At 39.1% G+C, this 12,890-nt stretch overlaps 1 protein-coding gene across 1 annotated transcript in view; it reads left to right on the top strand.

Moving 5' to 3' along the window:
- The first annotated feature begins 2,172 nt into the window (after positions 1-2,172).
- The window catches only part of LOC117423169 (uncharacterized protein C16orf96), a 44,945-nt gene continuing 34,227 nt past the window's right edge, over positions 2,173-12,890 (top strand). The window contains exon 1 of the mRNA XM_034038654.3: positions 2,173-3,009. Coding sequence (XP_033894545.3) covers positions 2,560-3,009 — 450 coding nt within the window. The 5' untranslated portion in view covers positions 2,173-2,559. The remainder of the gene's footprint in view (positions 3,010-12,890) is intronic.

Genomic DNA, 12,890 nt, shown 5'->3' with positions numbered 1-12,890 from the left:
GGCATTGATTACTCCTAGAATATATCAAGTTTTTCTATAAATATCACAGACACAATAGACACCTGCTATTAAAGTATGTATCTGTCAAAATAATTACATCTTACCCATTTTGTATTTCTGTTGGCTGCATAGGCTTTAGACCGAGGTGCAGTTTTTAAACACATATAACAATCATGTATTTTCATTTTTAAACAGATACACACTCAGTTCTGTTTGCTTCCCTTGCCTTCCAGGAAGTCAGTTACTGCATTATTACTTCCTCTGTAATTTCACCCCAGCAGTGTTGAAGCATGGCTTGTAAACAGATTTATTTTAACATGCAGTGTAGTAACAGATACCATGTTTTAAAATGAAAACGAGTTTCTTTCAAAAGACCTATACAATGAATAAATGTGCATGGCAGAGAAAATGCAGAGAACTGTTACTTTAAGGGCAGCTTTTTGCCCACCAAACAATATTTTTGGAAATGCCCCTTTTATCACTATATTACTACACTAAACCCACTTTCTGTTGGCATTGTTTTTTTTTTTTTTTTTTTTTTGCTATTGGTACAGTGGACACAGAACGATGTATCCAGCAACACACATGCACACTAAAACATGTGGAAGATGTCAATAGGAAACCTTAACTTTGTGCACAGTATTATAGTATGTTGTTTTTCTGTGGCTATTTTAGCAATTATTTTGCATGGGTTTTCATGTAAATGTAGTATAATGTCTGTATACACACACACACACACACACACAGGTGCTTTGACACTTGACATTTTTTTCTAAGTGCTGTTCATTTTCAGTTATTATGTGGTAATTATTGTCTTGTGGATAATGGTTATGGACCTGCACAACCCTGTCCAGCTGAGTAATCCTGTTTTACATGTCTACTTGCATGCAAACCACCATGCCAGCCACTTGTTGACAAGAATTGACTATGTGCTCAAAATGCATTATAATAAAAAAAAGAATAGACACACAAAAATACACAATACATTATACTTGATTTTATTTATCTAAACAAAATCTATAACTTTTACATTATATAAAATATGTATCGTTATTTCCATTAAAACCTCTGTGGAATATTACAGTGTGACTCCAGTCATAATTCTGATTAACTGAATTGAAAGCTGCATATAATATAGATTTAAATATGTTTATTCCATTACTCTGGTGTGCATGGACGTTTCTAGCCAGGCAATTTTGTAATTAACCACTCGTGCCCGTGCCTTCCTAAACTTGTTCACGCTCCTTACAAAGTGTGGTCAGAAATAACTGCCGGATCTGAACAAACACAACAGTACAACAATATACCACGTGTCCATAATACGCCATGTGCCTACATGAGCTGATGTCAAAACATTTTGTGTCGCTTTAAAAACAGTACCGTATTGCAACTAAAAAATAAATGGAGCGCTATCATCATATTCATTTGAACTACAATTGAATTATTGATATCGATCGGTTCAGCCTTGCTTTAACCTTATTGCTCTTATCAGAAAACGTGCTGACAGCCCTGTTTGTTTACATTCCAGAGTATTTTTGTTGTTGAGACATACGCTTCAGATAGGCAGGCTTTCATGATAATTGCATAATGGAGTTGTACATTTTAAGGTTCCTTTACAGCTCCACACAAATGTGTGTTTTTGTTAAATACAGTTTACATTTTACAGGAACCCCCTACTGGTATTTTCAACACTTGTTTAAAATGTAAAAACACATTTTAATGGGCTTTTATACATTTCTCTAACTGCACAAGCGAGACACCAATCCACGTGCGAAAGAATACCACCTACTATACAAACGCATTAGTTGAAAATATAATCAAATAAAATAAAACGGTACTCAGAGCTAGACTAAACTATAGACGACAATTAGCAGGTTGGAAACCATTCTAAAATGTATTGTAATTAAACTAGGAACTACTTTTCCCTGCGTGCTAATTCCTTAGAGACAAGGTTATGAAGTCGACCGCTGCTAAGCAACCGACAACGCTACAATTCAACTCTCTCCCACAGTTGGTATGGTGGCCCCCATACCAACGACAGACGATGGACAGTGGCTTTGTCCAATGAAACGAGGTTTTGGAGGTGAAGGCTATTGTGACGATCAATATTCGTGAGCGATGGGCGTGTCCCCAGCGGGGTTAGGTTGAAGAAACTTGGAACAGAATCTTAACGAAAAGCTTCATTGAAACGGGCAGCACACGGGAGCGTGTACTGGCAATTGTATTCTAACCAATCGAAATTATTTGGTATCCGCATAGTACATAGTTAAATTTGGCATATTTTATTAATAGCATTTAAGGGCTCAAGAGATACTATTTGAAAAAAATTCGGACTGAGGACAGTTTTTCATTCAACATTTTCTTATGAGAGATTTTAAACAAAACATTTAATTAGACATATTTTTAAGAGAATGCAACTGAAAAAGAGAGAGTAGGTGAGGTAAACCAAAAAGCAGCATTTGCAATAGATGTGTTTTCTTGGAAAGGTATGTTCCTCATAGACAGTGGGGAAGGAAACTCAAAAATAAATACAAATAAGAATAAAACAGCAAAAACAACATGCCTTCTCTAGTTAGCCTATATGAACTGGCTAACTTATCGATTGGCACCCCTGAGGTGGGTGCAGTGAACTTCAATGCTCTCCATTCGTTGCTGCATGCCATCCTGGGACACCTCAACATCCAGGACGTGAAGGCTGAACTGAGAACCGAAGACCATGACTTCCTGAAGCCAGCCCAGGGTCTTCTCATCCCTGCAGGGGATGGGGGAAAGGAGGGAGACGGGGGCTCCCAGGAGGAGCACAGGGCGAAAGCCAGCCCTTACCACAGCATGGAGAAGAAGCTGCTGCAGATGGAGATGCAGATGAGTGCCCTGAGCCAGCTGCCCGGCGGGGGGGCCCTGCTCGAGCGCACCAAGGAGAGCGGTGGGGGTGCCATGCCAGTCAGCGACATGTGGCAGATGATCCAGATGAAGAGGAAGGTGGAGGCCAACGAAGAGGGCGTCACCAAGGTAATCTCCTTGTCACTGCCATGGAGACTGCACCAGTGCTCTTTATCGCTTGTCTACTGTATCCTAACCTAAAGACAAGTGCTGCTTCTGTCCAGGCTGGTGTGCAGTCTTTTATTTGCTTTACCATGGGGGAGATTTACAGTCAAACCTGCTTAATACAGTCAATGTAATAGTGTTGTGAATAGAAATGTGGTGTTTATATCCTGGGGTTTTAACATGGGGAGTGCAGTCAAGCCTGCTTGGAGCTCACGTTTCATCTAAATGTGGTCTTTATATTTCAGTGCCTTAACATGGGGAGTGTGCACCAAATAAGTTCAATGAGAAACGTGTGAAAAGGACTTGTAGTTGAAAAGTTAGTCATTTCTATATTTAGCACAGCGTGTTTGGTAGTTATGGGTGATGCTGTGGTACCTTGTTATAACAACCACTCCATGATCTAGAGTCAGGGAAGTGACTCCTGACAAGTTAATGAACTGGTTGTCACTGCTAATCCAAACTGGGGAAAATGTTGACCCTGCACCCTATTCATAAACCCATAAACGTGTGGGTCTTGTTTAACTTTGTTTTCTGTGTTCCTTTATGTATAGATATTACATCTATATAGAGCTGTTCCTTAAAAGCTGTTTTTGACATGTGATATATTGATATTATATAGACTGTCAAGTCTGCTTATAAAGACTGCTCCATTGGGGGGAGGGGGGGGGGGAATCTATATAATCAAGTGATAGATAGATGGATAGATATTTTTCTTTCAGGAATAGTTGCCATGCCTTCACTGTTTGTTTCAAAACACATGTTCCTTCCTTGAGAAAGGTTTGTTAATCATGATGAGGCCTCAATAAAGACCCCCCCCCCCCCCCCAGTTTAGTCCCCTCCTAAGTATTTTTTACCTACCACAGTGTTTTCTTTTCCTAATGTTTTTATTACAATGAAAGAAATTACATGTTCAGCCCAGTTGTTAGATGTTCAACCACAGCAGTTCATGTATATTTTTAAGGCGTACATTACTTTATTACAAGTTGTAATTCTTTATATATATATATATATATATATATATATATATATATATAATGTATTTATTTGACTGATTTTCACTCAGTGAAACAAGGAATTTCAACATTAGCTACATTAAAAAAAAATAATAAATTGAAATACGCCACCTTCTACTACCTTAAGAATATGCTGGCCAATTCCCTGTCTGTTCACCCCACTGCCCTACGATAATTACCAAGCAAAAAAAAAAAAAAAAGAAAAATATAGATTTTTGATCAATTAAAAAAATACAAAAAAAATCCTCTGAAAAATTCCATGAGAGAAAAAAACCTTTAACTCATAAAGATGCTTTCAAAGGCTGTTTTTTGTTGACCTGTTGCTGCTCAGTTCTGGATATAACTAAGGCAACACTTTTTGGAGGGCAAGAGGTTATACTGTAGTGTAGAATTGTCCAGTATAGAGAGCGGCATGCAATGTCTCCCAAGGTTTTAGCTTTGATCTGCGTGACTGCCTGCGTCTTGTTTCTCAATGTGTTGGCGTGTCAGTGAGCATTAGGAAGCTCGAGGACATGGCCAAGGCGTCATTTGATATCACAGGTCAAGGATTAAGGTGTGCCGACTGTATTTAAGTGCAGACAGGTCCTGTAATGTTGCTGAGCACAATGTAATAAGTCATGTGTCATAGCAACCACTCCATTACATGTCATTGCTAGGGCTCAAAGGTAAGAGCCACCAGCAAATTGACTGTCTAGCAATGTATTGTATCTCTTAACAAGTATGTACCATAAATACACCTTCCTGCCATGGCTCTAAATGCAAAATTAGACCCAACTGGACCAATTGGTCTTCAAGATGTATGTAATTATAAAACACGACCAATCACTGTCAAGGGTTTCTCAAAGTTCCAGGATCTGTTTATAGAACACACAGCATTGTTCTAAAAAAAACCCAACAACACAACTTGTCTGTGTTTAATAGTACTTCATGGAGCAATCTTTGCTTTTGTGATTTATAGTAAGTTCATATTAATCAGTTAATATGTGGGGTTTTGGGTGTCTCTAAATAGAAATAATTTTGAGCAGCTTCGCTTCACTGTCCTCTCGTCCAAACTGCATGGGATAACAATGAGAGGCACCGTCTCCACCACCAGATTATTATTAACTCCTGCTAAAGAATACCAAGTGTCATCACAATTGGATTAGTGGTTCACTAGATAAAGGGCTGTTTCTGTCTGGGTTTTGGAGTGTTAAATATTTGCTTGAGAAGAAACACTTTAAATTGTCAAATTACAAAACAGTAAACTTTTCAAACCTCCTGCTCAATAAAATGCCAGTTTGACTGTCTCTTAAACATCGATGTGTCTGGATTTTGTTACCAGGAGTTCATTACACTGACTCTTCTGAACAGCATGCTATCTGAGCTGCTATTAGTCAGTTCAGAGATCTGTATGTTAAAGGTAATTGCCCCTTTTAAAAATGCATTACACCTTCATGAACCTTTCCATTGAGCATTGTGCTGTGGTACTTCATACTTGCTTTCAGATGTGAGGGTTTATCATGGTTTTTGAACCCCAGAACCATGCACTAACTGAATATGCAACAGTAGTGGCATGTATGCTGTGATATATAAAAGCTGCATCTCCCTGTTGCAAGTCACTGTCTGTTGGTAGGTGCTGCCATAGCAAAGACTACACATTTCACCTAGTGCAGTGTCAAAAGCAATGGTCCATTCTTCAACCCCGATACAACTCCCCTTTTCCAACCTTTGTTTAATACAGCAGGACCTGGCTTTGCAGTAATGCTGTAGATTTTATTAAGAAGCCCTATTAATATTTAATTGCATGGGTTGTGCGTTATGCTGTTGAATTAATGCTGTCGCCTTTGAATACTTGTACTTCTCTTAATGCGACTAATGCTTTATTAATTAGTCTTCGAAACATTAGTGCTGGCCTCCACCAAAGCTTGTCTTGCCTAATGAGACATGCTTCTTTGTGTCAATAATTTAGCTAAAGCACACACACACACACACACACACAGAGGTGCGTATATAAAGTATTGACACCCTCCTACCTTTTCAATGCAAAATGCTCTAATTTATTTTGATTAAAACTATGAAGTGTGGGTGTACAATATGAAAATTCTTCTGAACACAGATAGGTTTAAATGACCTTACTGTTCTATATTTCAAATTAGGAAGTGAATATATAAATCTCAAAAAATATTTCAGTTTTTGAAATTTGTTATAAACTATTTTCTTTCATGTCTTTGAGAACTATGAGAAATACCATTCAGAAATACCTTGGTAAACTTATAAAAAGATTATTGTCAAAGCTTTTGCAGCTTGATAAACTATCAGTGCACAGCAACACCTACATACTGGTGTTAGAGCACAAGGCCGATTCAAATATTACCAGCGTGATGAAAAGGGTTTGTGAGTAGAGAAGTGGAAGTTTTGACAAACACATGCGTGGCTCATGTCTCCCTACCAATCCTTCTCTTTCACCTTGTTGTTAAGCTCCATGTGTGCATTACAGGTCACATGTTCGTGATTCTATCTCACATTATTCAGTTCCGGCTGGAGGTCATTTTGGAATCTGTAGAATGTATTTGATTGGAAAACCCATATAACCTTTGCTGTAAAAATCCAGTAGCAGATTGAAACAACGGCACTTTGAATAGGACCACTGACTGATTTTGAGGAAGATGTAAACAGGTTCTTCAGAAACTGATTATACCGACACCACTAGATCTGTGCATGTCTCTGCTGCAGTTCTAAGCATTACAGGCTGGAGGACTGATCCCCAGGGACGTGCCTGTCACAGGGAAGAATAGACACAGGTGATGTGAAAGGCAGACCCCACGCCGTGACGTGCACTTGTTTTAAAGCACTCTGAATAATTCAGGGAGCTGTTTGGGGCTGGTGGGTGAAGAGCGTATTTGTACTTCTGTCCTGTGTGTCAATAACAGAAGAGGCTCCTTTTGAAGACTAGTTCACCGGAACTAATCTGGACCAGACAGCAGATATGGCAGCGTACAGGGAAAGTGTGCCTTACAAGTCCTCAAATAAGAACTCTTTTTACTCAGGTGTCACACAAATCGAACATACAGCAAGGCGCATATCAAAATTGACGGTATATATTTTATATTAAGTTATGTTGATGCCATTATTTTTAAACTTTTGGCTCTAAAATCATAACACTGGTGAGGTTCTGTACAGCCCTGTGACAAAGCACTTGGACACAGAGTGCCATCTTACCAGTGTTATAAACTCATCCTGCCCAGCACCCAGTCCTTGGCTTAAGAAATGTCCTTTGTTATAATATTGAAATGACTGTGTGCCAGGAATGTGATCATCCAGGCCAGCTAAATCTGCTAAATCTGCTCTGAACAGCATAAACAAGAAACAAGCTTTAAAACTAAAACAAACAAAAACGTCCAACTTGGACCAAACCTGAGGAAATAAAAACGAAAAAGACGAGATTTTCCAAAAGCTAGTGTGTGTTCCGTTACTCAACAAAGAACCATCCATTCGGTTTCTATTTACAGAGTTGAATAAACGTCCGACAGCAGCCTGACTGTTTTAGTTAACGGTTTACTGGAAACATCTGCATGAAGTCCTGCAGTGGAAGTAATGAGTGCCGTGGGGAGGCTTGTGAGACTAACCTTGCTGCTTTGTGAAGCCTAGTTTCCTCTCCAGCTCCTGACCTGTGCACTGCAGCCCCGGGGTTAAGACCTTTATTCTTCTTTTCGTTTGAAAGACTGAGTTGCCTTGTGAGGACATGCTGGGCGGTGGTGTAATGGTAAATAGTCAAGGGAAGTCAGTTACGCACTGACCCTGCCAGTTCTGCGCAGATGGACCTCATGTCCTTGACAGAGATTTGACCTTTTCAGTGCCTTTGACGAGAGGTCTAGTCATTTTACTGTCCTAATGTACCAATAACGAGTATAAGTGGAGGCTTGCCATAAGTCTAAGGGGGACGTTCAGCTTACCTCCCTCTAAAAGTTAAGATCTTTAAGAACATTTTAGTTTTTATACCATTGATTAATGAAGATTAGAAAATGGGCTTTTTATTTCCTGGCATCTCATTGGCTGGTACCCTTGGCAGGGGGGTACATTAACTTTCAATAGATGACCAGGAAATAAAAAGAATCAGCATAAGTGCCTTTTCACCTGGACAGATATCCTTGAGCGACCTACTCATCAGGTCTTTTTTTTTGTAACAGTTGCAGACCCTTCAGGGTGGGCAGTATTGGGAAATACAAGACTTTGCAGGGGCACATTGCACTCTTGGGTCCGGTCTTATCGCTTACATAATGCAAAACTGATGTTTTAGAAGTTGTGCAAACATTAAAATGTGATTAGTGCTTTCTTGTCTTGGTACTGTTACTGTGAGCCCAAAGGACATGCCCAAACATGTCCTTTATCTGCCTTTGTCATGCATTGCAAGCACAACCCTTAATAACCTTTTAAATGAATGTGCTTGCTGTCTTGCAGTGTGTAGTGAATGTTTTAAGAGCCTAGATGGTATAGTGTTTTACCTGGTTTTGGCTTTTCATAATTGTTTTTATAGTCTTTACTCTTAGTAAATCTGCTCTGTAAATGTATATGTGTGCAGATGAGTCTAACTCATTTTAAAGAATTCATTGTTGGTGACTTACACAGTGTTTTGTGCCCTGACCCCCATATATAAATACTATAGTACCATCCAGAAAGACAGTAGTTTCCAATAGTTTAATACAGTACATGTTATAGCAAACTATAGTGTTTTTGGACAGTACTATAGTATTTTCTTATATATAGTATTCATATTAAAGTGAAGTGTGTATTTTCAATTGTCATAATTATAGATTGAACAACAAAAACAAGCTTAAGCCCTTGATGTCTAGTAATTGTTTAATTGTTTATTTATTTATTTTTTGCAGCGCTTCACTTGGCACATGCTACTATTAAAAGTTGGCATCTCTGTATACTACATCTATTCATGCTGTGCCTTGCTCTTTGAATACATTGTGTTGGGTGGCTCTTAAGCTGTGAGAAATGATTTATTTTATAATAAGAGACACCTTGCACACGACATACTAACTTAAATCATAAAAACAAAGGCTGCACTCATGAACCACTATTAAACTTATTAAGTGTTGTTTTTAGAATACACTGGATGACCGGATGACATCTATACACAGGACAAGATGGACATGAATTTAACAAATACTTAGCGGTGATTGGTTGATTTCTCATACATCATCATAAACATGTTATTAAAATAAAGGTCAGAACAATGCGTGACATCCTAATAAAATAAGTGGGACCTCTTTAAAGACTCCGGGTTCTATTCAGTTGATCAAAACTGTGGCTGAAATAAATACTGTTTAAATACTGAGAAAACCAACGTCTGTAACTGTGTCTGAGTCTGGTAATGGTATTTAGATCTGACCCTGTATGGATCAATTGAATAGACCCCACTGTCTCGTCTTGATCCCATGCTATTGGTGTACGTCATGACAATAAGCTATTGTCAATTATCTAGCAGGTAACACCCGCAGCATTGGATACAAATGCTTAATAATTGAGATCCTTGCATGTCAAACTGTGTGCCGTTCCTAGTTGATGACTGTATCACCAGATCACTCTTAATAGGTGTAGACATGTGGTGTGTTGTGCTCAGTCCCTTGGCAATGGCTGAAGAATCAGCAATGCCTGTCCAGTGCACAGGCAGTGCCTGGGACATTGTGTTCAGTTCATATATGTTGTGTGAATCACCACCTGTGCTGGAATACAAATCAAGGCATTGGTTCACTTATTAATAGCTGGTAATTCATTGACAGGAGCAAATCATCCCAGGATGTGACTTTATCGGGATGGGTAGAGGCTTCCAGTAAACTTGCGCTGTTGTAAGAATGTAGCAGTTTCATAGTTAGAGGATTGTCACCGAGAAACCTATCCATAGATTTTAAACCAAGGTTTTGTAATTGTAAAACTCTCAATCTGGTGTTCAGACACCATCCAGTACCCATTAACAGACTCACAAATGGAGAATTCAGTACTGGGTAAGGTTGGTAGCGGTGTATTTGTTACTTTCGCTGTGTTTTGCATTTTGTGGTCACAAAATTGCAGAATATTTCCATTTTCCACTGTGAGGCTTCACTCCTTTGAAATCCTAATAGCAGATAATCCTTGCTCATATTATTCTTATTCTATATACAGCAAACTCCCTTATTGTGGCCCATCTCCTAACTGAAGACCCCCTGTATTAAAACGACTGGATTCAGACCCTTTTGGTTGGAATAGAGGGATTTCACTGTGTAAGCTTTTCATGTTGCATAGCAAAGTGCAATCAGGTACAGTGAAAGCCCATAGAGGTATGGTGAAGCATATTAAAAAACATGGCTAACCAGGTAAAACTGACATGCATTGTATAACAATGGCAAAGCAAGACACTGCCAGATTAAAGTGACGCAATATTAGCACATAGTAACAGAAGGCTCTGCCCCACCAAAAAAATATTTGTACAAAATGAGAAGCAGCAACCTGAGCGCTTAAGAAACCATGAAGAAACGAAACATATAGAAATCAGTTAACTACAGACTGCAGTAAAACACATCCATTTCACTTGAGGGGAGTGCAGTGACAGAGAGAAGGTGCAGCTGGGAGCCGCAGCGTGGATGGATTGGCCTGTGAGGCTGGTCTGAATGTTGTGCTTGCCAGGCTGGCCGCTGTAGATTTCAGTCTCACATTATCAGTGTTGGCTCCTTACCTAAAGAGGGCTTGATGTTGCAGCACTGAAAATCTCATCTGTAGGTGTTGGCCTCTTTGATTGAGGAGCAACTGAGATCTGATCCCTCTCTCATTTGCATTTAAAAGGTGCCTGGATGCCACTTCTAGTGCTTAGCATAATAGACAGAGGTACTTGGAATTGACAGTGAGCATTTTCATTCAGCTTTAGCTGAGGACGGAGTATTCCGTTTGGTATTGCCAGTTCTGCATCAGCAAAGGGCATTCAAAATTATCTAGACAGCATTCAGAACTGGGCAGACACATGGCAAATTACATTTAATAGAGAAAAGTGTAAGGTACTGCACGCAGGCAATAAAAACGTGCATTCTAAATATCATATGGGAGATTCTGAAATTGAAAAAGACCTAGGAGTTATTTTGACTCAGAAATGCCTTCATCTAGACAATGTGGGGAAACTATAAAAAAAGGCCAACAAGATGCTGGGATATATAGTGAAAAGTGTTGAATTTAAATCAAGGGAAGTAATGTTAAAACTTTACAATGCATTAGTAAGACCTCATCTAGAATATTGTGTTCAGTTCTGGTCACCTCACTACAAAAAGGATATTGCTACTCTAGAAAGAGTGCAAAGAAGAGCGACCAGAATTATTCCAGGTTTAAAAGGACTTTTTCGACCTGAAAAAAGAAACAAGGACCAGGGGTCACAAATGGAGATTAGATAAAGGGGCATTCAGAACAGAAATAGGAGGCACTTTTTTACACAGAGAATTGTGAGGGTCTGGAACCAAATCCCCAGTAATGTTGTTGAAGCTGACACCCTGAGATCCTTCAAGAAGCTGCTTGATGAGATTCTGGGATCAATAAGCTACTAACAACCAAATGAGCAAGATGGGCCGAATGGCCTCCTCTGGTTTGTAACCTTTCTTATGTTCTTAATGATGAGATGTGTATGTGCACGCAGTCTTTTTAAATGAGAAACCAGACTATCCTGTAGCAGTGGTCCACATGGCCATGGGCACCTTTGTGTGTTTCTCAGAATGTCAGAATGCCAGCTGCAGTCGCAGGTACCACACTCTCCACTGTCCTCCATTAATGTCCTTGCATGAATTTGTAAAAAGAATCGTGTATATTTTCACTGTTGCATTCAAATTTTAACATTTTCAAATTTAAAAATGAGCTATGCTGTTAAATGATTGTTATTTAATGATATATTATAAAAATAAATATAGTAAAGGGTGCTATGGAAGATACAGGCTATCCTTACTAAGGTTCTCTGAACCCCTCATTGACAGTGTTATAAAACCCAGGTGTTTCTCACGTTCTATATACACACCTTGGCATGGTTTTGTGCAGTTATATGTGCTTATGAGAAGACCCTTGTATACCATAACAGACAGGGTCAACTGAACATACTGATTATAATAGAGAATCACCGGGTGCTTAGGGTGCCTGGCAATATATTTCTTACTTGTTTAGTTCTATTTTCCTGCTTTATAGTAGTTCATTAAAAAAAACAGACTTTGAAAATACATCCCTTGTATGTGTTAAAGAGTAAGTAGTGGGGTTCCGAAAAATATATCTGTACATGTCCCACGTGTTGCTACAGCTGTTAAATAATGTACCTGTCATTTCTGTTTTCATTGTTAACACCCTGACTTTTTTACTCGTATAACTTTAAAGTCAGTTTCAAAGCTCTTTTCAAAATGCCCACTGTAGCGCACTGGTGTTTGAGATCTGTCCTCTAAATCACTGCAGTTAAAAAACATAACACGTGCTCTGGCTTTTATTTTCCACACCACATCAGAATCGTTATTATCTGTTACCTGTTTGACAATGTGAGCAAAAAATCCTTACACTATCAATACATATAGAAATGTGGAATTACAAACAAGTTTTGCAGGAAGCCCTGGCTTAGCCGGCAACAGTAAATAACAGAAGGTTATCTGGGCTCTGAGTAAATGAAAACCGAAGACAACTGAATTGTCTCCTGGCAACCCAGCCAAACTCACCACCTGCCACCGGATCCTGGCTCCTCTGACCATTACAGATGGACACTGGGGTGCCCAGTAAACACTCATGTACCTGCTTCTGCCTGTGCTACCCACTTGACTTCCTTAAAGGCTGGCGATTGCCATGGAGAAAGCAAACAGCATA

This window comes from Acipenser ruthenus, chromosome 17 (genome assembly GCF_902713425.1).
Source record: "Acipenser ruthenus chromosome 17, fAciRut3.2 maternal haplotype, whole genome shotgun sequence".
In the NCBI taxonomy this organism is placed as follows: domain Eukaryota; kingdom Metazoa; phylum Chordata; class Actinopteri; order Acipenseriformes; family Acipenseridae; genus Acipenser; species Acipenser ruthenus.
Note: the sequence above shows the minus strand (reverse complement) of the source record. Positions and strands in the feature narration are given on the sequence as shown.